The sequence below is a fragment of the Gossypium hirsutum genome, chromosome D02 (genome assembly GCF_007990345.1).
Source record: "Gossypium hirsutum isolate 1008001.06 chromosome D02, Gossypium_hirsutum_v2.1, whole genome shotgun sequence".
NCBI classification, from domain to species: domain Eukaryota; kingdom Viridiplantae; phylum Streptophyta; class Magnoliopsida; order Malvales; family Malvaceae; genus Gossypium; species Gossypium hirsutum.
Genome location: NC_053438.1, coordinates 3699617 through 3727199, shown reverse-complemented (window position 1 = coordinate 3727199; position 27583 = coordinate 3699617). Strand labels below are relative to the sequence as shown.

The following is a 27583-nucleotide window of genomic DNA, read 5'->3' as shown; positions in this document are numbered from 1 at the left end:
GTAAATTGTGAGAGGAATGGCATGGCAGAGTCGTTCGTTAAACCTAGAATCAAGAGGAGACCCATGTTTAATTCATGGTGGTGCTTGATATCGAGTGGTATCTATGGTGTTTGATATCAAGTGGCATCTATGGGATATGTTTGCTGCTGTTGTTTGGCTAATGCTCTTGATCAAGCCTATCGTACAATGTATCGATGTTCACAACTTAGTTTAATTCTTGCTGCTATTGCTTGCTGGAAAGGCTTTAGGATGTAATACTGCAATTCAAATGAAATAAGGCATAGCTAGTAAAAATTATATATTGATCAACAATACTGAAACACACATACACACACACACACACACACACATATATATATATTTATGGATTGCATGTTTTACCATGTTTTTGCGTTGAGTAGGGTATAGCATAGGAATAGGAAGGGGTTACTAATGTTAAAAGTGCCACATATATTAAATTTTAACACCTAAAGGTGAATACATAAACAAATTGAGTTAAACCTCAAGTCCCTTAGCTATTGTGTACTTTAAGCATTGTTATGCAGTGACTCAAGTATTACTTGAATTCCATGTTGTGGTCGAATGGCGAGAATAGGCATTGGTGAGTGGACATAGGTAGGGGAGAGGGTAATGGTGTAGCGTTGTAGAATCATGGAGATTGCAACCTTAGTTTCCGTGATTGCAAAGGACATACCAATACAAGATCGAGGTCCCAATCCGAAGGTAAAAAATGCAGCTGCATTGTAGTTGGTAGCTTTGGCAATCCCTTCTTCAAATCTCTCTGGTTTAAAAAGATGTAAATCGTCTCCCCACTGGTGAGGCTCATGGTGAAGTGCAATATTTTGAACCAGAATATCTATATTAGCAGGCAAGACTAGCTTTCCCAACTGAACTTTTCTTGTAACTCTTCTTTGCAAGCCATTTGATGGACCATACAATCTTAGTGTTTCATAAATAATCATAGTAATCTGTTTGCAAAACAAGAATAGGTCAGATTAAATTAAAGAATATGTACTAAACACATAATATTTGTTACATTTGTGATTGCGATAAACAAGACGTGATTGAAACACCAGCTTTGAGATTGAGATAAAAAATATATAGGAATATTTGACAATTTACTTACAGTTTTGAGTTTAGAAATGCCTTTGGAATCTGGATTTCGGTTACCGAATATGTCAATCACCTCTCTTCTAGCTTTATCCTGCCAATCTCCGTGAGTTGGTAAAAGCAAGACTATCCAAGCAAGTAAGGAATTAACAGTTTCTTGTCCGGCAAAGTAGAATGTTTTGCACTCATCTACCAAGTCTTCCATTGAAAGCCTGTTATTTTCATCCGAATCATGATATGCATTTACAAGTAATCCTAAAAAATCATTGCCAAAGCTGTCAGCTTCTCCATTCACAAATTTGTCTTCTCTTTGCTTAACAATTTTCATCACACAATCTTGAATTCCTTTTGCAAGTTCTTCTGACTTCAGCATATCAACGCGTTTCCATAACTTGCTGTAAAAGCAAACTAATGTCAACCATATATAAGGAGAAAACTAAATCCATAGGAATAAACATCCTAAAATTTGTTGTTGGGAACTCGATGAGCCCAACACACCCATTATAGAAGACCTAAGACCTACAAGAAATATTACACCGAATTTTTTGAGCCGGTTAACCTTTTATTTTCTAACTTCTTAATGCACTATAATACTAAGGCAACAGGGCTGATCATATATTATTCAAGCGGCAGAGCCGATCATATATCATTCAAACTGTAGAACCAACCATATATAGAAGCTAACTCCTCAAGTGCACTAAGTGCTTAGAAAACTAAGGCTTAGCCGGGACTTACAATTATAAGAGGAAAGAACACTTTATTAATGCACAATACAATTACAATATGACACACACTTCTCTGTTGCACATAGGTACCAGAAATGAAAACTACTATCCCTATTTATAAGGTTTAGCGGCCATTGAATTGTTGACACATGTCAACATCCTTACCATTAATATTACAAATATCTAATAACTAAAATGTTCGTGTATAATATCTACTCTTCTAGATAATAAAAATCAATAAAAATATACTTATAGTGGGTTTGAACCCAATATTGATTATAACACCATGATAAACAAACCCTATGTTGTTGAGGTTGGATGATGCATTATGGTGTTTTGTGCCTTTTATGGGCCTACTGATTGGTTGAGGCTGTTATTTTATTGAATATGGCTTCTGTCTTTTTTTGTATGTTGTGATTATAGAATTGAATTTGAGTCTATTCATTGTGTTATGGTTGAAGGTGTCTCTCGAAGTGGATGCTTTGGTGATTTTAAAGTATGGTTATCGTCAGTCTTAAGAGCTACAGTGGGGTGGTTTGAAAGTTTTATGGGAGCCGATATGGCATTGAGTTTCGTTTGATATCGGTTCCATTGAGATTTTTTCTAGGCTGTTGGTCTTGATAAGGTGTTGCTGGTGTTGGCTCTGTTTTAGGTTTCTTATCTACTGATAAGTGATGGTGTCTAAAGCTTTTTCAAGGTTTGATGGATCGTTTTCTTACTTGGGGTGAGGTCCAATGCTTACTCGTTGATCTATGTAAAGTTTTCTTTTTTTTTTTTAAGCAAGGGCGATCACTATAGTTAGTTGCTTGGTTCTGGATTATGGGTGGAGCTGCTGTTTGTCTTAGTTTCTGATGTGGTGTTTGCCATGTTGAGAAGGGTTTCGTAGTAGTGCTTGTTTTCAGATATAACTTGCTCTCTCGCTTCTTGTTTTCTGCTCCGGGCTATGGTTTTCTGGCATTGGTAAAGTGTGCTTTTCTTGTGGTGATGTCATATTGGTGTATGTTAATTGTGCAGTTCAGCAGATTTTGTAATTGCTCTTGCAAGGACTTGTATCATCCAGTGGTTTCCTCTTTTAATAAATTTATTTTCTTATTTCGAGTTCAAAAACTTATTTTTGAATAAGAATTTTACGAGAATTACGAGTTTCATTCAAGTTTAAATCATATTTAGTTTGATTTTAATATTTAATTTTGATTATATATAATCACATTAATGTATTTATGAATTTTTATATTTTAGGAATTTATTTAGACTTTATTCATATTTTAGCTCTTAAACTATACTCACTTTCTCACATTCATGTTTAAATTGTTTTTACCCAAAACTTTCTTTTATTTAATATTTTTAGTCCAGAAGCCAATAAGATTTAACCATGTGTTTCATATTTTCCAGGTGTGTATGATAAATTTTTTTTTATAAAAACTGAAATTATTTAATTCAATAATATTATTTCATTTTACTTATTTCTACTTTATTTTTATTTTTAATTAATTTCGGTTGTTTATTTATTTTTCAGATTTTATCCCCTCTTATTTTTGGTACAGGTTCGCACAAGTCATGGGCATAAAAACTACTTGGGACACGTTCTAGTTATAAAGAATATATATTTGGATAGATTAACTTATGTGGGATCGACTCTACTCTCTATATTATAAATTTAATTTCAGTATCAAGTAGAAGAATTTATTTTTAGTAAATTCGACACCAATCAGGAAGAACATATCTACGTCTATTGTGCTTTGCCCAAAGTTTAAACCGCTAACAAGCCTTAGTATAACCATTAGTTTAAGAATGTACAAAATCTTTAAAAAGATGCAAGCAAATAATTAAAATATTTATTTTAAAATATTTATTTTAAACATGCTAACAAATAAGGGACACGTGCCGAGTGCAGTTGTCAGTTTTCAAGTCACTGTTCCCGAAACTTGCCTCAACATATTCTTCTTTATTGATTGCGTTTTACCATCTTGGAAATCAGTAGCTACTTGAATTTCATTATGTATAAAGGTGGGTATAGCTTAGGATAGGGAAGGGGATGCAAATGCTGGAACCTTAAACATATTAAATGTCATCTCTTAAACCTAAAATACATGAACCACGTTAAACCCTTAGTTCTTAACAGCTATGTACTTCAAGCATTATGATGCAGTGGTTCAAGTATCACCTGAATTTCATGTTGTGGTCTAATGCTGAGAATGGATATCGGAGAGTGGATATAGGCAGGGGAGAGGGTAATGGTGTAACGTTGTAGAATCATGGAGAGAACAATCTTGGTTTCTATTGTTGCAAATGTCATACCAACACAAGATCGAGGTCCCAACCCGAAGGGAAGAAATGCAGCCGCGGTATAATTGGTAGCTTTCGCAATCCCTTCAGCGAATCTCTCGGGTTTAAAATGATGCACATCATCTCCCCAAAAGTGAGGGTCATGGTGAATTCCAATATATAAAGGCAGAATACTTATATTAGCAGGCAAGAGTAGCTTTCCCAACTGAACTTCTCTTGTAACTGCTCTTGCCAGGCCATTTGATGGACCATACAATCTTAGAGTTTCATTGATGATCATGGTCGTCTGTTTGGAAAATAGAAAAATATGTTAGATTACATCATGTTGATGGCTATTTGAATTCCCAGTTAGATAGTTTTCTTACTATTTTGAGTTTGGCGACGCCTTCGAGATGCGGATTTTGGTTACCAAATATGTCAATCACCTCTCTTCTCGCTTTTTCTTGCCAATCTCCGTGGATTGCCAAATGCAAGACTATCCATGAAAGTAAGGAATTAACAGTTTCTTGTCCAGAAAAATAGAATGTTTTGCATTCAGCTAACAAGTCTTCCAATGAAAACCTGTTTTTCTCGTCCGAATCATGATAGGCATTTACAAGTAATCCAAGAAAATCATTGCCAAAGCTATTGACTTCTCCATTCACAGCTTCGTCTTCTCTTTTCTTAACAATCTTCATCACACGATCTTTTATTTCTTTTGAAAGTTTTTCAGACTCTAGCAAATCAGAAGATTTCCACAACTTGCTGCAAAAGCAAACAATGGTCAGCTATATATAAGGAGAAAACCAAATCCATGGGGAATGAAAGTCCAAAAGTTGCATTCAAAAGCTAGCTGAAATCAAGGTAAAAGTTGGGATTAATTAAGCTTATAGGGAAGATACCTGATCAAAGGAATTCTAGTCTTAAAAAGATTTCGACTCATAATTATTGTCAACTTCTGTAACATGGCAAAAATCTTCTCCCCTTCTAAGTAACTGCTACCAAAAGCTGTTCTGGAAATCACTTCTGAAGTCAATAACCTAAATTCTTTCAACACTTCAATCTCTCTGCCTTCTTGACCTTTCCACTTTTCTAGCATTGTTTCAACGCTAGCAATTATTGCTGGAGTCATGTTCTGCCCAAACAATCCTTCAATATATAAGTAGTTGCCACATACTATTTAGACTTTGCTTACTATTGAGGTTAAAAAAATACTTTTCTACGAATACTTTCAACTTCGACTATAAACTGGTTGTTAGGCAACAATACAAAATTCTGTAGTCTGTATAATTCTTGTCAATTAATCATACTGGAGGATTTACCTTAAGGCTTTCCCCATGGAAAGCGTGATTGGCTAGCTTTCGATGCTTTGCCCATTTTTCCCCCGCAATGAATAGAAGCCCATTCCCCAGGAACTCCTTACCAATATCTGAAAGGCTCTTTTCTTGAATTTTTTTTTCACTAGTTTGCAGAACCTCTTTGATTAATTCAGGCTCTGAAATCACCAATTCAGGTCGCGCACCGTTCCAATAAACAAAATTCCTCCCTAATCACTTGAAAAGAAAAAGGTCAATCTTTTCTTAGAACTACGAGTTATAAATCATAATGAAAAAACATGCATGGATCTTACCATATCTGTTGATCCAGGTGTAAAAATGTGGCAGTACTTTGGGAAATATATCATCTGTTAAGGCCATACGTTTGCTTAATGCTTCTTGTTCCATTCTGGCAACTTCCTTGCTGTTTCCATGGATGAATCTGTAAGGAGGTCCTTTGATTCCCTGTGAATTCATCATACGCTGTATACGGAGAGGTACCCACAGGTAATCATAAAGGAACTTTAGTAAAGCTACGAGGAAGAAACAACATGGGACAAGAATTACAAGCTCCATCAAGTCACTCTTTTTTTCTTCTCTTACCACTGAATCCATATGCGCCTTTAGTTTTATAGCCAAACTTAACAAAGGATTTAAATGGTAATCTAATGTGATATACTTTATAAAATTTTAAATTAATAAGGGTAAAATTGTACTTTGATCTCAAAAATGATAAAAAATTTATTTAAATGATAAAAATTTTATTTAATTATTTAAAGTTTATAAAGATATATTAAAATGATGACAAGGATGCTGCTGGTGTTTCGAGAAGTTGAGAGAGCATAACAAAAAAAGAGAGAAAATAAGGAAAAATACTTGGCTAATTTATGAACTGCTATCAAATTTGTCATCTTTCAATTCACATGAATTACATTAATAAGTTAAGAAATCAATACTTAAAAACATCAAACCAATACTAACTCTATTTGCTTTGACAAGTGAACTCAAATAAGGGTGGGTTTGGATGGGCGATTGCGTGCGGTGCGGTGCGTTTAGCTTACTTTTTGTCTCACGCTACAGTATCGCTACAGTATCTAATCTCACCACCACTGTTTTTACACTAACCGCAGATAAACGCACCGCTCATCCAAACTCACCCTATGTAGACTAAACAAAGAAACATTGATATCAACATATGTGAACCCTGCTCGCACTTTAACTGGGGTTTCACCAAAAAACTTAATAGCTCACACTTTGACGTGCTCGCAACTTGAGTTGAGCTCGCATCTTTAGGTAAGCTCACAACTTTGGATGAGCTTAGAAGTGTAGAGCTCGCAGACTTGTTTGAGCTCGTGCCTTTTGAGTTCGCCACTGTATGAATCCTCACTTCACAACACTCCTCCTTGGCCATAATGCCGCAAACTCCAATATCATGTCTTAGCCTCTCGAACCTCAACTTTTCAAGAGGTTTTGTGAGAATATTAGCAAGTTGAATATCTGAACTGCAATGAACAAGCTTCACTTCATTTTATTGCTCGACCTCTCTAACAAAGTGGTATTTTATCTTGAAGTGTTTTGCCTTGTCATGGAAGATAGGGTTCTTTCAAATTGCAACAACAGATTGATTGTCACAATATATCTCTGTTGCTTCGACTTACTTAAGATTTAAATCAGACATCAACTTTCTTAGCCAAAGTGTTTGGCTTGCTCTGCAATTATTGCGATGTACTCAATTTCAGCGGTTGATTGTGCAACAGTTTCTTGCTTCCTTGAGCTCTAAATGAATACACTTGATCTCAAAGTGAGGAAGTACCCTGAAGTGCTCTTCATATGTTCGACAGAACCAGCCCAATCACTATTTGTGAAATCAGTCAACTTTAGCTCCTTTCCTTCACATATTCAACTCTATAACTCAAAGTTCCTTTGACATACCTTAGAACCCTCTTCGTAGCTTTAAAATGGATCACATTACAACAATGCATAAATCTTTAAAAAAGACTGACAGAAAAGATAATATCTAGCCACGATGCTGTCAAATAAAACAAACATCCTATAAGGCTCCTATAACTGCCTTCATAAACTATTTCAAATTAACCATGGCTTGGGAGTTTTTCACCTTGAGCAATGGGAGTCCCTACAGGCTTTCAATTTTCCATACAAAATTTATTCAATATCTTCAAGGCAAAGCTCTTTTGATTGATGAAGATACCTTGATCTGACTGAAATAGTTTTAGACCAAGAAAATAAGTCATGTCTCCAAGATCAAACATTTCAAATTCAGCTCGCATTTGTTTCTTGAACTCAACTAGCAGGTTTCCACTAATGCCAATTTCTAACAGATCGTCAACATATAAGGATAGTATCAGCATGGTTTCCTTTCCTTATTCCTTCACATATAAGGTAGGTTCGTTGATTTTATTTATTTTTCTCTTTTCTCTTTCACACGTTGTTTTTCCTCTATTTCATTTCCAGTTTCAATTTTTGATTCTTTTTGGCCATTGAGTTTTTGTGGTGCCTTTATTCTCTAGTTCTTTAGTTTCTCTTGTTACCATTAGGTTATTAAGGTTTGCTAGTTTTGCGCTATTTTGGTGGTTCATTGGGGCCTTGGTTTTGGTTGCTTTGTTAGGAGATTTGCATGTTCATTAGTTTTAGTGCTGAAATGTGTAAGTACTCCTTTTAAATTTTAGTTTGATTTTCTTGATTCTTTAATATTGTTGACTGAGGTTTTAAAATATTTTGTGGGTAATTGTAATTGAGTTTCTAGAATGGTTTTGTGGAGGCGAAACAATCAGTTATTAGTGATCGGAGTCCCGATTTAAGGTATGTTTCTAAACTATTAGTGATTAGGAATTGTTTTGCTGTCGTAAATTCACGATTTTCAACCTGTTTCGGTGTGGTTTCGTGACCACATGGGTAGCCACACGGGCGGTCCACACGGCCGTGTGTCACTGCGAAATTAGGGTAATTTTTTGTCATACAAATTAGGGTGTGCCAAATGGTCGTGTGGCTATATTTGGGGATTTAATTATTTTCTACACGAGCATATGCCTTGGACACACAGTCGTGTTTCTTAGCCAGACGGGCATTTGAGTTGGCCATACAACTATGTCTATTCTGCTTCTCAAATTTTGCTAAATTTTGCACAAATGCACAGTGAGTTACACAGGTTACTCACACGACTATGTAACCCTATCACACAGGTGTGTGTCTCCAACACACTGTCGTGTCCCTCTTTCATACGGCCGTGTAGACCCCTCACGTGGTCTGAATTCCTCCACACGGCCGTATGGCTCTATTTCACAAATTTTTGTCCTGTTTTGTAAACTGACTCGTTTTAATTTCTGTGTAGCCCAATGTTTGTTAAGGTCTCTGTAAGTGTGTTGGGACTTTGTTTCAGCTCAAATCCGTGTGTGTATTTGCAATTATAGGATTAAAGTTAATTGTTTATTTATGCATTAATATGATGTGATAAATGGATTTGAAATATTACCTAGTGAATGAATACAAGTATAATTGATTCTGAATGTATTCAACCGAAAGTATGTCTCTATTTCGATGAGTCTGTTAGTGAATTGTGTGCATTCATGCATTTGCATAAAAATCTAGGATTTTGGTTGTGAAGAGAAGGAAGACTGATTTAGCAGTTCAACTACAATATTTTTGTATAGCGGGTTACTGCATGATTTTATACATATGTCAGCTCAGCCGCACATTTTAATTCTAGTGGCTGAGTTACACATTTGTGATGTGTAGGGTGGATGGACCTATCATGGTCCTATGTGGTGTGCTGGGTAGATAGGATTATTATAGCCTTGTGTGGTGTGCAGGAAGGACGAAGTGGTGTTCAGTTGGTTGGGTGAGTTTTTAGTTTGTTGCATACATTTTCATATTTGAGTATAAGTCTGTTGGCAAGGATAGTAGCACATCCGTGAAATAATTTAAGTAGTCCAACATGATTAAGTAATTAGTGTGTTAAGTATATTATCTTTATGTTATGTTTGGCAATGACATTGTTTATATGTCTGAGTACCAGATCAAGACTTTCAACTTAGTCTGCAAGATTTCTTTTAAGATATCCATTTTGGTATACGGTCTTTTGCCTTCACCGCTCTTCCAGTCTCACACTGAGCTCGTATAGCTTATCCCCTTAGTTTCCTCTCTTTTCAGGTTAACTTGGAGCTTGGAGGTTGAACTCGGCATATCAGAAGTCTCGGATACTTAAAAAGTTTGGTTTGTTTTAACAATATTTCTTAAATTCAATTTATTATTTTTAGTTGATTTGTAAGGGAGTTTATAAAATGTGGTATGGGTTTTGTAATTGGATTGTTCGTTAAATTATGTGTTTCCAGTTTTGAATTTTGGTTTGTGATTGATAAAATTTGATGCTTTTGAAACTGTTCAAGAAAGACCAATTTGGTTTATTCCTGACTTAGTCATTGCCGCCAAGTAAACATTGTTTTCAAAATATAACTAAGTTTTTATCTAACTTGCTATAATTAGTCATCAAAATGGTTTCGAAAAGAATTTTCTATGTTTAATTCAGAGTTTTTACTTTCGCCACTTCGGGTGGCCAATGAAACCTCCGGAATTTGGTCAAAACTTCTGGGTCGAGTTTTGGGTTGTTATAAAATCAGTTAATAGTCATTTTCATGAACAAATAAGATACCGAAAACAATATGTAACCCATGTAATCAAAACTTAAAAAGAAGATCATTTCAAATCTTTAAACCATATATCAAGTTGATTTAATATTTTAATATGTACCTTTTTTTTCTGCGTTGAGTCTTGACGATTTGATCAAGAAGTAAACAAATTAAACTTCAGTAGTAGACTTTGAATCCAACCAAAATCTATTAATAGCAAGCTTTAAGAGTGAATTTTATTTTCCAGGTGTACAACAGGTACATAACCAATGACTTTTTCATACATAAGTTTTCTCTCTTGCAATTTCTCATCAGTAATATTTTTTCACGTAATTTTAATTAAGATCTTATTCTGAATACTATAGAGTTATACTCATTGTTTTAAAAAACTTACAACTTCAAGTGCATCCAACCATAACAAGTTTTAGATAGAATTACCATATTCTATTGCTCATAAGTAGATTTTTCACAGTTAAATATTTTGCTTTCAACCCCTTAATGGGGATGATGACAAAAGATCACAAAGATAGTCATAATAAATTCAATTTAATAACAAGATTAATTAATAACTCAATCCTTCCCTTTTTTTTTATCTTTTTAAAATAGATATTTATAGCAATAGTGATTCATATGAAATATAATTTTTTCCTCATTTACAATCTCAATATGAGATCCATTACAATGAATAGTTTTTAAAACCAATGGATTAACCATTGGGGATGATATTAATATATTAGCTCTTCTGGAGCTGTCGACTAATTTTGTACTACCAAATATTTGAATAATATTTGTTTGTTTCAGTACCAAATAAGATAAATATTTTATATCTGTAATAACATAATTTATTTCTACATTCTCATATCCTTCCTCAAAAATATTAACAGAAACAAAATATTTGGGATACGCCACATATGTGGCCAATAATATTTCATATCACATTGATAACATAAGTTATATTTACCCTTTGAAGAGTTATCTGGAGAACTCTCATTGTTCTCTTATTTATTACTATGTTCCCACTTTTAGTGATCCATGATTATATCTTTTATTTTCTTTATGTTTACATTCACTTCAAGGAATGCAACAAATCTAGTGGGGCATACTTCTAAACGCCTCCATTGATTCTTTATTTCATAATCACCATTGCAAAACATGCGTGGATTTTAAATCAAAATCTATCTATTCATGTTGTCGTGATTAGTCTCCAATTATAATAAACATGGCATAATAAATAAATTATAATAAAATATACCTGAGATTCTTTAACATCATTGTATCACCTTGGCTATTATCACGAGCAATATGACAAGTAGTAAAACAATTTTGTTTTTGTAATAACATTTATAATCTAATAGTAAAAAAATCATTTAGTTTGTGTGTACGATGCTTGAAAGTTATTTGATACACATTGTACCAAATTTCAATACCACATATATGTTATAAATTAATCTTTTGAAGCTTCTAATCAAATATTTATAAATTCAATTTAAAAGATATAATACAATCATTCAACATTAGAAAGTTAGTAAGACTCAATAGATCAACTATGGTAGGTTAATAACACTCTCCACTATAATTTTAATCATATTACAAGAATATTTAATGACAAGAATTTAATAATCAAATCTTTAAACATTTAAATATTATGCGAATCTTAGTTTAAAAGAAACCTTAAAGTAATAATACTTTTTTTTGTAAAATAATTTTTCCAAAAATCAATAAATAAAGGAGAAAAACATACCACGTAAGAATTATATAAATTTTTTTACATAAAAGGACATAAAAAATGTAGAGAATTATGTGTACCTCATTGGTTAAAGGCTCTAATGATTACCCATAGTGCGCGTAGCAACTCTAGGAGGCAATCGATAACAATAAATTTTTGGATATTTTTGTGACTTATGGAGAAAAACAATTAAAAGAGAATCGTTATGATAACGTGTTATAAAATAAAAGACAAAGAACAAAGAAGAAGGAGAACAAAGAGAGAGCGTAATTTATTGATCAATCAGAATATTTGCAAAACCTACTTCTAATGGCTATTAGAATTTAAAGTACATCAAAGACTTATATTGATCTTGATGGACATCCACTTAATAAGATATTCATAACACTATTTAAATAGTGAAATTTTTTAATAATAATTATAACTATTTATTAAAATAATCATATCTCTTAATTATAATGTTTTTAATAATTAAAAGAAATAACATTTCATCAGCTATAATTTGGATTCCATATTGTCTTTCACTTTGAAACGTTTTCATTTGGTCAAATTTCGTAAACGTAAAAGGCAATTTATTGTTATTAAATTCATTTTATATAGAATATTTTAAAGTTAACTTCAAAATACAAATAAATATATAAAATAATTGGTAAAAAGAGTCAAAATTGGTTGCTGATTGTTTCAATAAATGCCTCACTCATGTAAGTTTGTTGTTATTAGTGGATACTCTTTCTAGGAGTTGTTGGTAGCATTGAGTTTGAAATTAGTCTATACAAAATTAAGATTATATATCAACTTTTACTTTATTATATTTTTATTCTTTAAATTTAAAGTTGGAATAAATATATTCCATTGAACATCTACAAAATTTTAAGTACTGAACCAAGAAATTCTAATTCAAATAATATATTAATAGGTTTACAAATTTCGGTGATAAAAAATCTCAAGTTAGGTGACATAACTACAAATTTTCAAAAAGAAAAGGACCAAAAGTGTAATTTATTTAAAAACATGATTATTTAAATAGTATATATTACGTGTTTCCTTTTTATAGAATATAGCTTGTTCACGTGATAATTTAAAATATATTTTGATATATAAAATTCAAACGTGTTTCAATATATATACAACATGATTATTTAAATATTTTAATTTTAATACGGAATTTTTATATATTAAAATATTAAATATATTTTTAAAAGGATAGTTTAAACAATTATTTTTAATTACATCAAAATATTCGAAATTTTAATAGTTTATATAATCTAAAAATGTAATTTCATTATTTTAATAGTTTACATTTTATAATTTTTGAAAGATTAAATTAAATTTTTATCAGTTTTAGAGAAGTCAAAATATAATTTTATTATTATTAATTTAAAATTTTATAAATTATAAAGGGTGTAAAATGAAAAATTTTTCATTTCACCACTAACAGGTGCAGTTAGTCAACAATGGCTAGAAAAAAATAAAAAAAAAAAATAGTGACAGAAATTTCATGGAGATTATATAAATCATTGATCCTTTAAATTAAGTTTACAATAAGCAATTGAATATGAGAGGATGAATGAATAATTGGGAGCATCTCTTCTAATTTACAAGTAAAAAAGACAAAATAGCGTCAAACATGATATAAGAAGCAAAAGCAGAAAAATGAGTGGCTTGATGAAGTTTGTAATTCTTGTCCCATCTTCTTTCTTCCTCAATAAGATTATTCAAAAAATTAGGTTAAATTTTCTATTAAGATTCTATCATTCCAAATTTTGAATTGGACAAATCGTTTTAGGTTCATTTTCAGGATTCGTGATTATCTTATTTAATTATGTCATTTTCAATGTTTGAACGTACATTATTTTCTTAAAAGTGTGAAATGTAATATATTTGAGATTTTAAAAAAGGAATTTTTAAAATTTAAAATAAATTTAAAAGAAAATCAAAACATGATAGAGCATTGATTTTAAAACTTGAAGGTGAATTAGATAAGAATAGTGGTGAGGATGGAGATTTTAGAGAGAGAATGCTTCATTAAAAAATAGTTAATTCAACTCTTAATAATTAAGCTAATTATTGTTTATTAATGAAATGTATTCAACATTGAGTGATGTATTATAAAAATATCAATTTTTAAAAGAATTTTTTATAATATTTCTTTATAAAATAATATATAAATATTAAAAGTTAGTGTTAGAACAAATAGATATTCTTTTCTAATTATACCATTTTTTATTATTAATTATTTCTTTTCTACACCCAAGTGATCTATTTGTTTAAAAAGTCAGAATTTTTTTTATGATTCTATATCATGAGTTGCGAAAACTTCTGGATAGATATCCTACATCTAAACTAAATTCTTTCTAATTAAAGAATTTCATTCTAGGTACTCTTGAACAATTAAGAGATTCTCTAGAGGAAATACGAGGTTCTGCTTTTGGAGGCAACATTATGGGGTGGTGTTCTTGCTTATGGGGTTAAATCAATATGATTTAAGAAGAAATATTTGAATATCAATATCATCGATATCATTGATCTCATAAATATCGTAACAAATCTCATCAATCGAACCATTATTTTGAGAGATACGAGATATCTAAGTCATACAAGTAAATAGATCTATTTATTGATAAGAAAAAAAAACGTGAACAATGATTGGATTGAAGACGAAATAGAACCCTATAAAATCATCTTTCCGGCGAAGTTTTACATGAAGAAGGTTTGCCTGAACATTACGGGTACCTAGCACTTTTTTCCATCAAAAGTTTCTCCCCTTGATACTGCAATTATCATTCCACCCAACACTTGTTCGTTACTTTTTGTTAATATATTTTATTTGGATATCCTATCTTAGCTATAAGCTTGTTAAACAACTTTTTAAAAAGTAAATTTTATATTATAGATAATGTAAGCAGAACCAATCTGAAGATTATCATAACCTTAGCCTCACACAGTCACTTAACACACACTAACCTTTTCTTTCCGAATGCTATAACAACTCTCGACCATCTTCCAACTGAATGCTTAAATGGGCTAGGAATAGCAAAAAATATAGTTTAGGAAAAGAAAACAAAGCACCAAGGTGGATTAGCTTAAGTAGTCTGTTAGAACTAAATTTATCAGAAACTTGCAACCTCATTGCTTGCTAGAGTGACTTTAGGATGATAACACTGCAATTCAAATGAAATATGAGCAGAATGGTGAAGTAAAATGCATTATAATATAACTGTTTACTTGCTGGAATATGCGCCATATGAAGGATGTATTGTTTAATCACATGTTTTACCATCTAAGGAAACTAGCAAATGCATAGATTTCTTTTTGTTTAGAGGAGGGCGTAGCTTAGGAATAGGGAAGGGGTTGTTAATACTAAAAACCCCGGATATCTTAAATGTTACCTCTTAAAGGTGAATGTTGGAACAAACAGAGTTGAATCCCATGTCCTTAGCTGTTGTGTACATCAATCATTGTTATGCAGTGGTTCAAGTATTACTTGAATTCCATGTTGCGGTTGAAGGTCGACAATAGGCATTGGTGAGTGGACATAGGCAGGGGAGAGGGTAAAGGTGTAGCGTTGTAGAATCATGGAGAGCACAATCTTCGTTTCTGTGGTTGCAAAGGACATACCAACACAAGATCGAGATCCTAATCCAAAGGGAAAAAATGCAGCTGCATTGTAATTGGTAGATTTGGCAATCCCTTTTGCAAATCTCTCTGGTTTAAAAAGATGCACATCATCTCCCCACAGGTAAGGGTCATGGTGAAGTGCAATATTTTGGACCAGAAGATCTATGTTAGAAGGCAAGACTAGTTTTCCCAACTGCACTTCTCTTGCAACTCCTCTTGGTAGGCCATTTGATGGACCATATAATCTTAGAGTTTCATAAATAATCATAGTCATCTGTTTGCATAACAGGAATATGTCAAATCAAATTAAAGAATATAATGTACTAAATGCATAGTATTTGTTGAATTTGCAATTACGATAAACATGTGTTGGAACACTGGCAGCAGCAAATCAAACAAATGAAAACACCAAGAGCATAAGCTCACGAACAGCAAGCAGAAACAGAACAGAAAACTCAAAAGCAAAAATGTGAAAATGAATGGAATGCTACATCTTTTCATTTCATTTGAAAATATAAGAGTTACAAAGTTAGAATGTCAGTTACCTAAACTTGTAACTGCTCCACCTGTTTTGGCAAGTTGCCAACTAAAGTAATACAAAAGAAAGCTGAACAATTTTTAGCTATTACATCCATCAATTCAAATCTTAACAACTCTAAAAGTCTAGTTACATTTAGCTTGGATGGCATTACAAAATGAACAAAAGTAAACAAAATAATTAAGCTGCTTCTGGTCCCGCTTGAATGCTGGTCTGCTGCAGCTGCTGGTCTGCATCATGGCCTTCTGTTGCATTGCAGTCCATTCTCAACACTCCTCCTTGGACTGTAGGCAACAAACACCAACCAATTCTCTAAGAATTTCAAACCTCATAGCACCTAGAGGCTTTGTTAAAATGTCAGCCAATTGATCTTGTGAACTACAATATGCAAGACTCACATCCTTTGATTGTACTGCCTCTCGAACAAAATAAAATTTGAGCTTAAAGTGCTTTGTTTTGCCATGAAAAACAGCATTCTTGGAGATAGCTATTGCTGATTGATTATCAACCATAATCTCAGTAGGCTCAAATTGTTCCTCATTTAAATCACACAACAATTTTCTAAGCCAAATAGCTTGGCTTACTGCTCCAGCTGCTGCTATGTACTCTGCCTCAGCAGTTGATTGAGCAACTGTTTGCTGCTTTTTAGAGCTCCAACAGAAAGCTCCTGAACCAAGAGAAAAGAGGTAGCCTGAGGTACTCCTCATATCATCAATCGAACCTCCCCAGTCACTGTCTGAGTAACCAGATAACTTCAGCTGACCTCCTGTCTTGAACATCACTCCAAACTTCAAGGATCCTTTCACATACCTGAGGATTCTCTTTGCAGCCTTTAAATGTGATGTGTTGCAGCTATGCATAAAACGAGATAGCAAACTGACCGAATGCATAAGATCAGGTCTAGTTGCTGTCAAGTATAGCAAACATCCAATTAGACTTCTATACTCTCTTTCATCCACCTTTTCTTCATCTCCATAGCTGCTCAACTTCTGTCCCATGACTAGAGGTGTACTCACTGGCTTGCAGTTTTCCATATGGAACTTAGTGAGAATTTTCAAGGCAAATGCATGCTGGCTGATAAAAATGCCTTGATCAGACTGGTCTACTTCCATACCAAGGAAGTAAGTCATGATTCCCAAGTCTGTCATGTCAAACATGTCTTGCATATTCTTCTTGAACTCCTGAATCAAATCGACCCTGCTTCCAGTCACTAATAGATCATCCACATATATTGAGACAATCAGCAAAGTCTCATCTTTAGACTTCTTTATAAACAAAGTTGGCTCACTCAAACTTTTCTCGAAATTGAGCCTAAACAGGTAAGCATCTATCCTGTCATACCAGGCTCGAGGAGCCTGTTTTAGTCCATAGAGTGCTTTCTTCAGCTTGTAAACCTTGTCCTCCTTTCCTTGGACTTTAAATCCATCAGGCTGTTCAACATAAATTTCCTCTTTAAGGAATCCATTCAGGAAAGCTGACTTGACATCAAGCTGATGGACCTTCCACTGTTTCTGTGCAGCGAAAGCAAATAGAAGCTTTATGGTATCCAGCCTTGCCACTGGAGCAAATGTCTCCTCAAAATCAATGCCAAACTGTTGATTGTACCCTTTCACCACAAGCCTTGCCTTGTGCTTGTTCAGAGAGCCATCTGCATTGAATTTGGTCTTGAAAACCCACTTGACACCTATGACCTTCTTCTGATCAGGTCTGTCTACCAGATCCCAAGTATCATTCTTATGGATCATGTCGATTTCAGCCTCCATAGCCTTCTTCCAGCTCTTGCTTCTAGCAGCTTCTTCATAGCTTGAAGGCTCAACAATGGCCATATTGCATCTTTGGTAGATGTCAGCAATAGACCTGGTCCCTCTCACAGGAGCATCGTCTACATTGGCATTACTGACTTCGTTTTCTGCCAACTCCAAATTGCTGCCAATCTGCTCTTCTTCAAACTGACTTGTATTAGAGCCATCTAGACTCCAAAACCTTCCTTCATCGAATTTGACATCCCTGCTTACCAAAATCTTCTTGGTTGAAGGATCAAATATTCTGTAGCCCTTCTTGCAGCTACTGTAACCAACAAATATACCTGGAACTGACCTCTTCTCGAGCTTGGTTCTTCTTTCTACAGGGACAAGTACAAAACACTTGCTGCCAAACACTTTTAAATGGGAAACAGTTGGTTTAAGATCATACCATACTTCAAAAGGAGTTTTATCATTCACAGCATGTGTTGGCAGCCTATTGAGCAGGTATACTGAGGTGTTGACACCTTCAGCCCAAAAAATGCTTGGAAGCTTGCTTTGAAACAACATGCACCTGGTCATGTTCATCACTGTTCTGTTCTTCCTCTCACACACTCCATTTTGCTGAGGAGTGTACACTGTGGTTAGCTGATGATGAATCCCAGCCTGCTCACATAGCTTCTGAAATCTTTCAGACAAGTATTCAGAACCATTGTCTGTCCTCAAGGCCTTAATCCTGCAGCCTGTTTGATTTTCTGCCAATGCCTTGAACTTTCTAAAAACTTCAAACACTTCTGACTTCTGTTTCATGAAATAAACCCAGCAAAATCTGGTCAGATCATCAATAAACAGTATAAAATACTTACTGCCATTCAGTGAAGGGGTCTTCATTGGTCCACAGACATCTGAGTGCACCAACTCAAGTCTCTTTCGAGCCCTCCATGCTTGGTTAGCTGAAAAGGGCAACCTGGCTTGTTTGCCAAGCTGACACACTTCACAAACGCCTTCACTTGCACTAACCTTCACCATGTCTTCTGTCATGTTCATTTTGTGCAGCAAATCAAGTGATTTGAGGCTAACATGGCCAAACCTCTTGTGCCAAAGATCAGTATTGTCAACTGAGCTTGTATATGCACTTTTCTCAAGCTGACTCACTTCCAGCATAAAACATTTGTCTCCCATAGGTGCTGAGACAATCTCCCTACCATGAGCATCACTTATAACACAAGAATCATTCTTGAAAACTAGTGAAAAGCCTTTCTTGACTAGCTGGCCTACACTTAGTAAATTTTGGTCTATTTCTGGCACATAGAGCACATCAGAAATGATTTTGTTACCTGAACCAGTGTGAATGACCACATCACCTCTACCTTTTGCTTCAATCAAGTTCCCATTGCCTATCCTGACCTTCGAGACATAGCTCCTGTCAAGGTTCTTGAAAAGGCTCTCATCTGCAGCCATGTGGTGTGAGCAACCACTATCCACAAGCCAACTGCTCATGCTTTTAGCTGCATAACATGAAGCTGTAAATACATGCTCCTCCTGAGCTTGGACATCCTCGGCAGACTTGGCTTGTACTGGTTGTGCTTGTGCCTTCTCATGACTTCTACAAATTTTCTCATGATGACCATACTTCATACAGCTTTTGCACTGTATATCTGGTCTTGTCCAGCAAAATTTTTCCAGGTGATTGGTCTTCTTGCAGTGAATGCATGGTGGAAACCTCCTTCTACCGGCATCTTTCTTTGATCTTTCCTTCTTTTCAAACCAAGGCTTCTTAGCTTTCTGGCTTGAGCTGGAGCCTTCTCTGACCTTTGCTTGAAAAGCACCTTCAAGATTCTCCTCCTGCCTGCTTGCTCTTCTCTGTTCAAGTGCATAGAGTGAGTTAACCAACTCAGACAAAGAAATGGTTGTGAGATCTCTCGAGTCCTCCAATGAGGAGATTTTTGACTCAAACCTTTCAGGTAAGGTGGTAATAACCTTCTCAACAACCCTGCTATCACTGAAATCTTCTCCAAGGAGTCTAATATTATTGACAGTAGCCATAATCCTATCAGAATATTGCTTGATAGTTTCTGACTCCCTCATCTTCAAATTTTCAAACTCCCTTCTAAGGTTGATGACTTGTTGCTGCCTAGTCTTGTCTGATCCCATGAACTCCTCTTTCAGCTTGTCCCAAGCTTGTTTGGGTGAGTCACAGGCCATGATGCGAGTGAAAATAACATCTGATATTCCATTCTGCAAACAGGCCATAGCCTTGTGTTTCTTGGCTCGTTCCTCACCATGTTGCCTGATCTGAGCAATGGTAGGATTTGCTCTTAATGGTGCTGGCTCGACATCACTCTCAACTGCACTCCAGAGGTCAAGTGCTTGAAGATATGTCTTCATTTTGACAACCCAAATGTGGTAGTTGTCTCCAGCAAAAACTGGTGGTGGAGGAGGAGCAAAACTCATGCTGCCAAGACTGACTTTGAAAAAACAAAAAACTAAAACATAAACAACAGAGGTCCTCAAAGATAGGAGGCTCTGATTACCATTTGTTGGAACACTGGCAGCAGCAAATCAAACAAATGAAAACACCAAGAGCATAAGCTCACGAACAGCAAGCAGAAACAGAACAGAAAACTCAAAAGCAAAAATGTGAAAATGAATGGAATGCTACATCTTTTCATTTCATTTGAAAATATAAGAGTTACAAAGTTAGAATGTCAGTTACCTAAACTTGTAACTGCTCCCACCTGTTTTGGCAAGTTGCCAACTAAAGTAATACAAAAGAAAGCTGAACAATTTTTAGCTATTACATCCATCAATTCAAATCTTAACAACTCTAAAAGTCTAGTTACATTTAGCTTGGATGGCATTACAAAATGAACAAAAGTAAACAAAATAATTAAGCTGCTTCTGGTCCCGCTTGAATGCTGGTCTGCTGCAGCTGCTGGTCTGCATCATGGCCTTCTGTTGCATTGCAGTCCATTCTCAACAACATGACCTGACTAAAAAACCTGAGATTGAGATACAAAATATTTTGGAATGTTGGACAGTATACTTACAATTTTGAGTTTAGAAATGCCTTCAGAATCTGGATTTCGGTTACCGAATATGTCAATCACCTCTCTTCTAGCTTTCTCCTGCCAATCTCCATGGGTTGCTAAAAGCAAGACTATCCATGCTAGTAAGGAATTAATAGTTCCTTGTCCAGCAAAGTAAAATGTTTTGCACTCATCTACCAAGTCTTCCATTGATAGACTGTTATTATCTTTCGAATGATAGGAATTTACAAGTAATCCTAGAAAATCATTACCAAAACTATCAGCTTCTCCTTTCTTAAATTTGTCTTCCCTTTTCTTAACAATCTTCATCACACAATCTTGTATTCCTTTTGCAAGTTCTTCTGACCTTAGCATATCAGCAGGTTTCCATAACTTGCTGTAAAAAACAAACCAGCTGTGTCAACCATATATAAGGAGAAAACTGAATCCATATGGATAAACATCCTAAAATTTGCATTCAAAAACTAGTTAAAATCTTGGAACATACTTGATGAGAGGAATTCTAGTCTTGAAATTATTTCGACTCATAATTACAGACAACTCTTTCAACATGGAAAGGATCTTCTCCCCTTCCAAGTAATTGCTACCAAAAGCTGTCCTGGATATCACTTCTGAAGTCAATAATCTAAATTCTTGAAACACTTCAATCTCTTTGCCTTCTTGGCCTTTCCATTTCTCTAGCATTGTTTCAACACTTGCAATTACTGCTGGTGTCATGTTCTACCCAAACAATCCTCCAAAATATGTAAGCAACGATATACGATTTCGCCAACAATTATAGATCCTTAATTTTGCAGTATAAGTATAGTTCATGTAAATTAATTACAATCGATACATATATTTTGAGGACTGACCTTTAAGCTTTCCCCATGGAAAGCATGATTGGCAAGCTTCCGACGCTTCAACCATTTTTCACCCTCAATCAACACAAGCCCGTTCCCCAGTAGGTTGCTAAAATAAATCGAAGGCTTCTTTTTTGGAAATGTATTTTCATTATTTTTCAGAACCTCTTTGACTAGTTCAGGTTCTGAAATCACTAATACAGCTCGAATACCATTCCAATAAATATAATTCCTCCCTAATCAAACAAAAAAGGGTACATCTTTTCTTAGAACTGGTGGGTAAGAATAAAAATAAACTTATAAAAATTAACCAACGCCACTTTTTTCATGATTCAATTTCTTCTCATTTATATTTTGAGGCGTTAAAAATGTTACAAACAAATAAGTGTCGAGAATATAATGAAACCCAATAATTATCTACATTTTGCATTAATGAAAATAGTACACTGAACATTAGGAAAAGTATCATATTCTATAAAAACTTCTGCAATAGTTCTTGATAAAACAACCTATGAATATTTGAAGATGACGGAGAATAGAGAAATTTTTTGTTTTTGGGTTTTTAGCGTGTCTTAATATTTCATAACATAAAAATGAAATCCCTCCCCTATCTATACCAATTCTAATGTCTACTTATAAAAATATAACTATTTAATAGAAGTTTATTTGATTAGTATCATCTGTTAAAAATAGATACAATTGTTGATTATTTATTACTAAAATAATCCTAATTTTTTTATTAATAATCAAGTAAAAAAACTTCTTTCATCAGAATAAACAACTTTTATTAGTAACCAAGTCAGCTTTTAATTACTTACAAAATTTCATTTACTACTATATTGGAACACTATAGTGAAAAACATGCATGGATCTTACCATATCTGTTGATCCAGGTGTAAATATGTGGCTGCACTCTAGGAAATATATCATGCCTCAAGGCCATAGGTTTGCTTAATGCTTCTTCTCTCATCTTGGTAGCTTCTTCATTGTTTCCATGGATGAATTTGTAAGGAGGTCCTTTGATTCCCTGTGAATTCATCAGATGCTGTATACGGAGAGGTACCCACAGGTAATCATAAAGGAACTTTATTAAAGCTACGAGGAAGAAACAACATGGGACAAGAATTACAAGCTCCATCAAGCCACTCATTTTGCTTGTCTTAATTCTGAACTCAGATGTTCCTTGTAGTCTCAATAACAGATGACTCTCTGAGTTGTAAATAATAGTTGATATCACTATCGTTATTTGTAATTTAAGGGGTTTTTTAATAGTCGGTAGTTATCATCATAATAATCAACTCCGTCGTATTAGTCTTATCTCAATCTTTAAAAAAACAAAAGACAAAAAAAACCGTGTCAGCAATTCCTGGATATGGGTTAGTGTCCTTTTTTCCTTTTGGATCCTTCGAACAACATAAAGATTAGTTGGAAGTATATGTCAGACATATTATTATAAGTTAAAACATCAATGTCCATTACGCCTTATGAGTAGTTTTGTTCACATGCGGAGTAGGACGCCGGGCTTGGATTAGACTTTAGCCGGAGAGTTTTTATAGGTCTAATATGATATTAAACTTTCGACTTTAATTTAATCAATTTTTATTTTTATTTATTTTGAATTTTGATATTGTAGTCCTGATTTAATGGTAACAGTTAAATTTATTTGATTAAATTATGTCATTATTCATATATTATGCATAAAGTTATAAATTTAGTCCATGCTCACCAATTGGATTTTTTTGAATTTCAAAATTTTAGTCTTAATGCAAATGACGGTCGTTAAATCTATTAATTGATTTTTTGTGAGTAAAATGTGAAAATAACAAACAAACATAGCATTACACATGTGACACTATGTTTGACACATCAATTTTTAAAAATAAATCATTTGGCCATGACTAAAATTTTCAAATTTAAAAGTACAGGAACTGAAAATAACCAAATTAAAATATAAGTACTAAATCCATAACTTACGCAAAGTACAGGATCTAATAGAAAATTATGACCTTTTTAATATTAGTTTTCATTCATCTCACCTAAATTCAATTTAAAAAATAAAAATAATATAAATTTAATGATAATATTAATATAAAAATATAATTTTCAACATTTTATTAATAGATTAGTAATGAAACAAATTGTTGGAGCAGATCAAATTCAGGTCTAAGCTTAATTATTATTATTTTGGAACAGCAGGTACTATCTTATTGATTATTGATTATTGATTATTATTATTGATTATTGATTAAATGACTTACATGTTATAGAATTTCTCTAGGTGCTTTTGTGATTGGCTCCAACTCCGCTACTTCCAGTGTCAACTTTGGTCAGACAACCAAGAAGGTATGGAGGCGACCGGATGAGCCACCGGATATTGATGATCCGATGGTTGATGGGAATGGTTTGCAGATGAAGGAACCAATGATGCCTAGGACATCCTTTAAGGACACGTTTTTTGGGTTCTTCATTACATCATTCTAGTGTTTCACAAGATGATGATTTTGAGTTCCATGAGGGGGATATCACAACGACTAATGTTGATGGAATACCTTCTCTTAGTTTTTCAAATCAGGTTCACAAATTTATTGAGAAGCGTATTGTGTGGGTACTGTCAACATCAAACTTTTGGGCCGACGCATAACTTTTAATGCTTTCTCTAACAAGGTGTATGTACTCTGAAAGCTGAATAAATCCATTCAATTAATGGGTTTGAAGAAAGATTTTTACTTGATCAAGTTTCAGGATGACGATGATTACTCAAAGGTGCTAATGGATGGGCCATGGGTTATATTATGGCATTACCTAGCAGTTTGGCCAAGGTTGCCGCTCTTCTCGACATCTACATAAGCTAAAGTTTTATCAATTACATAAAGTAATAACATGTAGGCAACATCATGAATAAACAGAATCAATAACAAAAAGCATGGCAAAGAAGAAACTCCCCCTTAGTTGTAGCATTAACACACTCCCCCTCAATAAGGTGTTTCAACATAGGGTGCAATGGATGCTAACTTATCAATAGCTCTGTAGGTGAGAGTTATAACTCATGGAGCAACAAGGATTTTTACCACAAGATCTCTAGAGAGCATAAATATTTTCATCTTGATTTTCAAAAGTTGTTGCGTCAGTTTCTACTTCACGATTCTAACATACATCAATCAATTGTCAATCTTTTCTCACTCATACATGTTTCTAGTTGTATCTTGTTTGAGTTGTAACTTGTCTTCAAACAATTCTCATATCAGGTCATTCAACATCTTATAACAATGTGATTTGATATGACCAACCATATTACAATAATGACAGATAACCTAGCTTCTCTTCTTATGTTCATCAAATCCATGAGATGACATCTCATTCTCCCTCATATAGATTTTTACCCTTGACCTCGAGCAGTGATAGGAGCAGTGGGCGTTGGTTCTGCCACTACTTGCTTCCACCATTAATCTTTCAACATGACCAAGAGCTCCACAATAATGAAAAATAACTTGATGGTTAGAGATTTCAACAAGGATCAAAACATACTTCTTGGAACATTCATCTTGATCATCATTATTGGTAAGTAACACCCCTCACCCGGTCCGGCTGTCGGGCCGGAGCTATAGAATTCTACAATAGTTAACGGAATAAATCACATACATTTCTGACTTTAACATTTAATGAAACAACAAAACAATTTATAGTTCATTTATAATATGACCTACAAACAATTACAAGTCTCAATCGAGCTTACGAAAGCTCTTAAACCAACCCAGAAACAAATAAAGACTTAATTACAAACTTTTAACCATCAAGGAGAAATTTGCAATACAGGGTTACACGGTTGTGTGCTTAGGCCGTGTTACAATAGGTGACCGTGCGAAATTGGAGTCACATGGTCATGTAACCTGATCGTGTAACTCAATGAAACTTTGTGGACCTAAATGCAAAAACTTACAAACATGGCTAGGCTGTGTGAGAGACTAAAACCGTGTGGAAATTCTAATGACCAAATCTACAGTATCACATGGGCATGTGGTCACCCCATGTAACAAACTGGAACTGTGTAACCCAAAACCTCCCAATTAAAAACAAAGCATACGACCATGTCACTTACCCGTGTGTAACATATGGCCGTGTGTTAGCCTGTATATACCAAAAATGTACCTTTTTCAACAAACTATCAAAATCAATTCATCACCTAAGTTATGCATAATAACTATCCACTTGATAACTCATCCAAAATGTATAATTTCATGCTAAAATAAATCACAAACCATGATCCCTAGAATCTAATTAATATGCCTCAATAGCACCATAACATAACATGCATCAATTCAAGTAATTAATCCTATCTCATGTCAATTAGATTATGATCACATATATGCCTTATATGAAATCCAAACACCAAATTATCATCACGCATAAATGACCCTATCACCAAAACATTACATTCAAATGTTATCATTCAAGTCATAAGTTAGCATATCAACTTGCTAACAAACATATATACAATTATACATCACCATTTAACACTCAACTTCAACAAAACATATATTTACAAATCAACTCCTATTACATGCCACATCACTGAGTTTAATGGTTTAAAAGTCTACCAAAGTGGAGGTTGGATAGTATGACCTTCGAGATGATCCTATCACCTAGTTCTGCAAAATGTTAACTACAAGAAATAGAAAATGAAATAGAGTAAGCCTTAAATAAGCTTAGTAAGTTCATAGGTTTAAAACAATGTAACTTACCTTAATTCCCACAATTACATGACAAAACAATTAACTAAATGATTTATCCTTGTACCACAATTCATATCAACGGTGAGTTCATCACATTTAAGTCATATCATTCCATATTATACAAATTGATCCAAATCAATATCATGTCAACTAACCATTGAACATAAGCAAACTTTACATCATTCATCTATCATTTATCACATTATATTTATTACTATTCAACCAACGTCCCATTTATAAAAACCATTAACTTGATGAACTATAATGAACAAATACGAATACATGGGTAACCACCTAAAACACATATGGTTGCTCAAACGAGCCATACCATCCATGAACACACTTGGGCACTAAGTGCCAAGCCTGTAGCTATACATCCCTCCAGAAACACACCTGGGCACTGAGTGCCAAGCTTATAGGCTACACATCCTCCCCCCCTAAAATACACCTGAATCACTGTAACTATAACTTAATAATCCGCAATAAATGCTAAATTTCGATACAATCAGTGTGATCAGTACATCATTATCTCATCACATATCAAACCCATACAGCGTGTGAAATAACCCTATTGGCATGCCAATTGTATCTATCATATGTTCATTCGGGCTCAATACACATTTCTAAACATCATTTTACAATTCGATCCTTTCTCATCTTTGGTACCAATTTGTAAACATTTTCAAATACATTCAAATATCATGAAAATCAATTTGTAAATCGTGTACCTGTTGGAACAATTTCAAATATTTATAGTATCCCAATAACTATAAATGAATGGGTGTAATTAATCAAAAGATAAATCTTTTGGTCATTGGTCAAAAGTTATATCATTTGATTTTTTAAAAAAAGAATTATAACTATTCAAAAAATATTTTTTGAATAGTTACAAAATTAAATGAATAATTATTATTATTTATTTATTCATAAAGATTCCTATTGAAAGATGTCTCTATGAAGAAACATGAAAATTCCTATAAATAGGAATGGGATTTCATTTGGAAATCATATCAACAAATTCTAATATTCTTTCTTTCCTTCCTTCATTTTCTAATATTATTAGATTATTCTATAAAGTATTGCCGTAGAAATTGAGTTTTTTGTTATACATTGCTCAGTGCATAGTGGACTATTCTTGTCAGTGCAAAACGCAAATAGTCATTGGCTTCATTGTTTCCTCGAGGTTAATTTGCTTGGAACTCATTTGCACACCGAAGGTAGGTGGAGGCGAATATAACCTTAAAGATAGTGGCTTGATACACGCCTTGGAGCCTGTCC

The 27583-nt window shown here is 33.9% G+C and overlaps 3 protein-coding genes across 3 annotated transcripts; all 3 read right to left on the bottom strand.

Moving 5' to 3' along the window:
* Positions 1-294: 294 nt before the first annotated feature.
* On the bottom strand, positions 295-3467 carry LOC107952654 (cytochrome P450 CYP749A22). The gene is made up of 2 exons (XM_016887839.2): positions 1127-3467; positions 295-968 (listed from the first exon to the last, which is right to left on the bottom strand). The coding sequence occupies exons 1-2, from the start codon at positions 1481-1483 to the stop codon at positions 528-530; spliced, it is 798 nt and encodes a 265-aa protein (XP_016743328.1). The 5' UTR covers positions 1484-3467; the 3' UTR covers positions 295-527.
* A 181-nt stretch (positions 3468-3648) lies between these two features.
* On the bottom strand, positions 3649-6065 carry LOC107952054 (cytochrome P450 CYP749A22). The gene is made up of 5 exons (XM_016887294.2): positions 5731-6065; positions 5423-5646; positions 5003-5235; positions 4487-4865; positions 3649-4407 (listed from the first exon to the last, which is right to left on the bottom strand). The coding sequence occupies exons 1-5, from the start codon at positions 6029-6031 to the stop codon at positions 3967-3969; spliced, it is 1578 nt and encodes a 525-aa protein (XP_016742783.2). The 5' UTR covers positions 6032-6065; the 3' UTR covers positions 3649-3966.
* Positions 6066-20330: 14265 nt separating this feature from the next.
* Positions 20331-22801, bottom strand: LOC107933088 (cytochrome P450 CYP749A22). Its single transcript, XM_016865238.2, has 5 exons — positions 22452-22801; positions 21588-21811; positions 21221-21453; positions 20734-21109; positions 20331-20638 (listed from the first exon to the last, which is right to left on the bottom strand). Exons 1-5 carry the CDS (start codon positions 22723-22725, stop codon positions 20519-20521), a joined length of 1227 nt encoding a protein of 408 aa, XP_016720727.1. The 5' UTR covers positions 22726-22801; the 3' UTR covers positions 20331-20518.
* Between the last annotated feature and the right edge of the window lie 4782 nt (positions 22802-27583).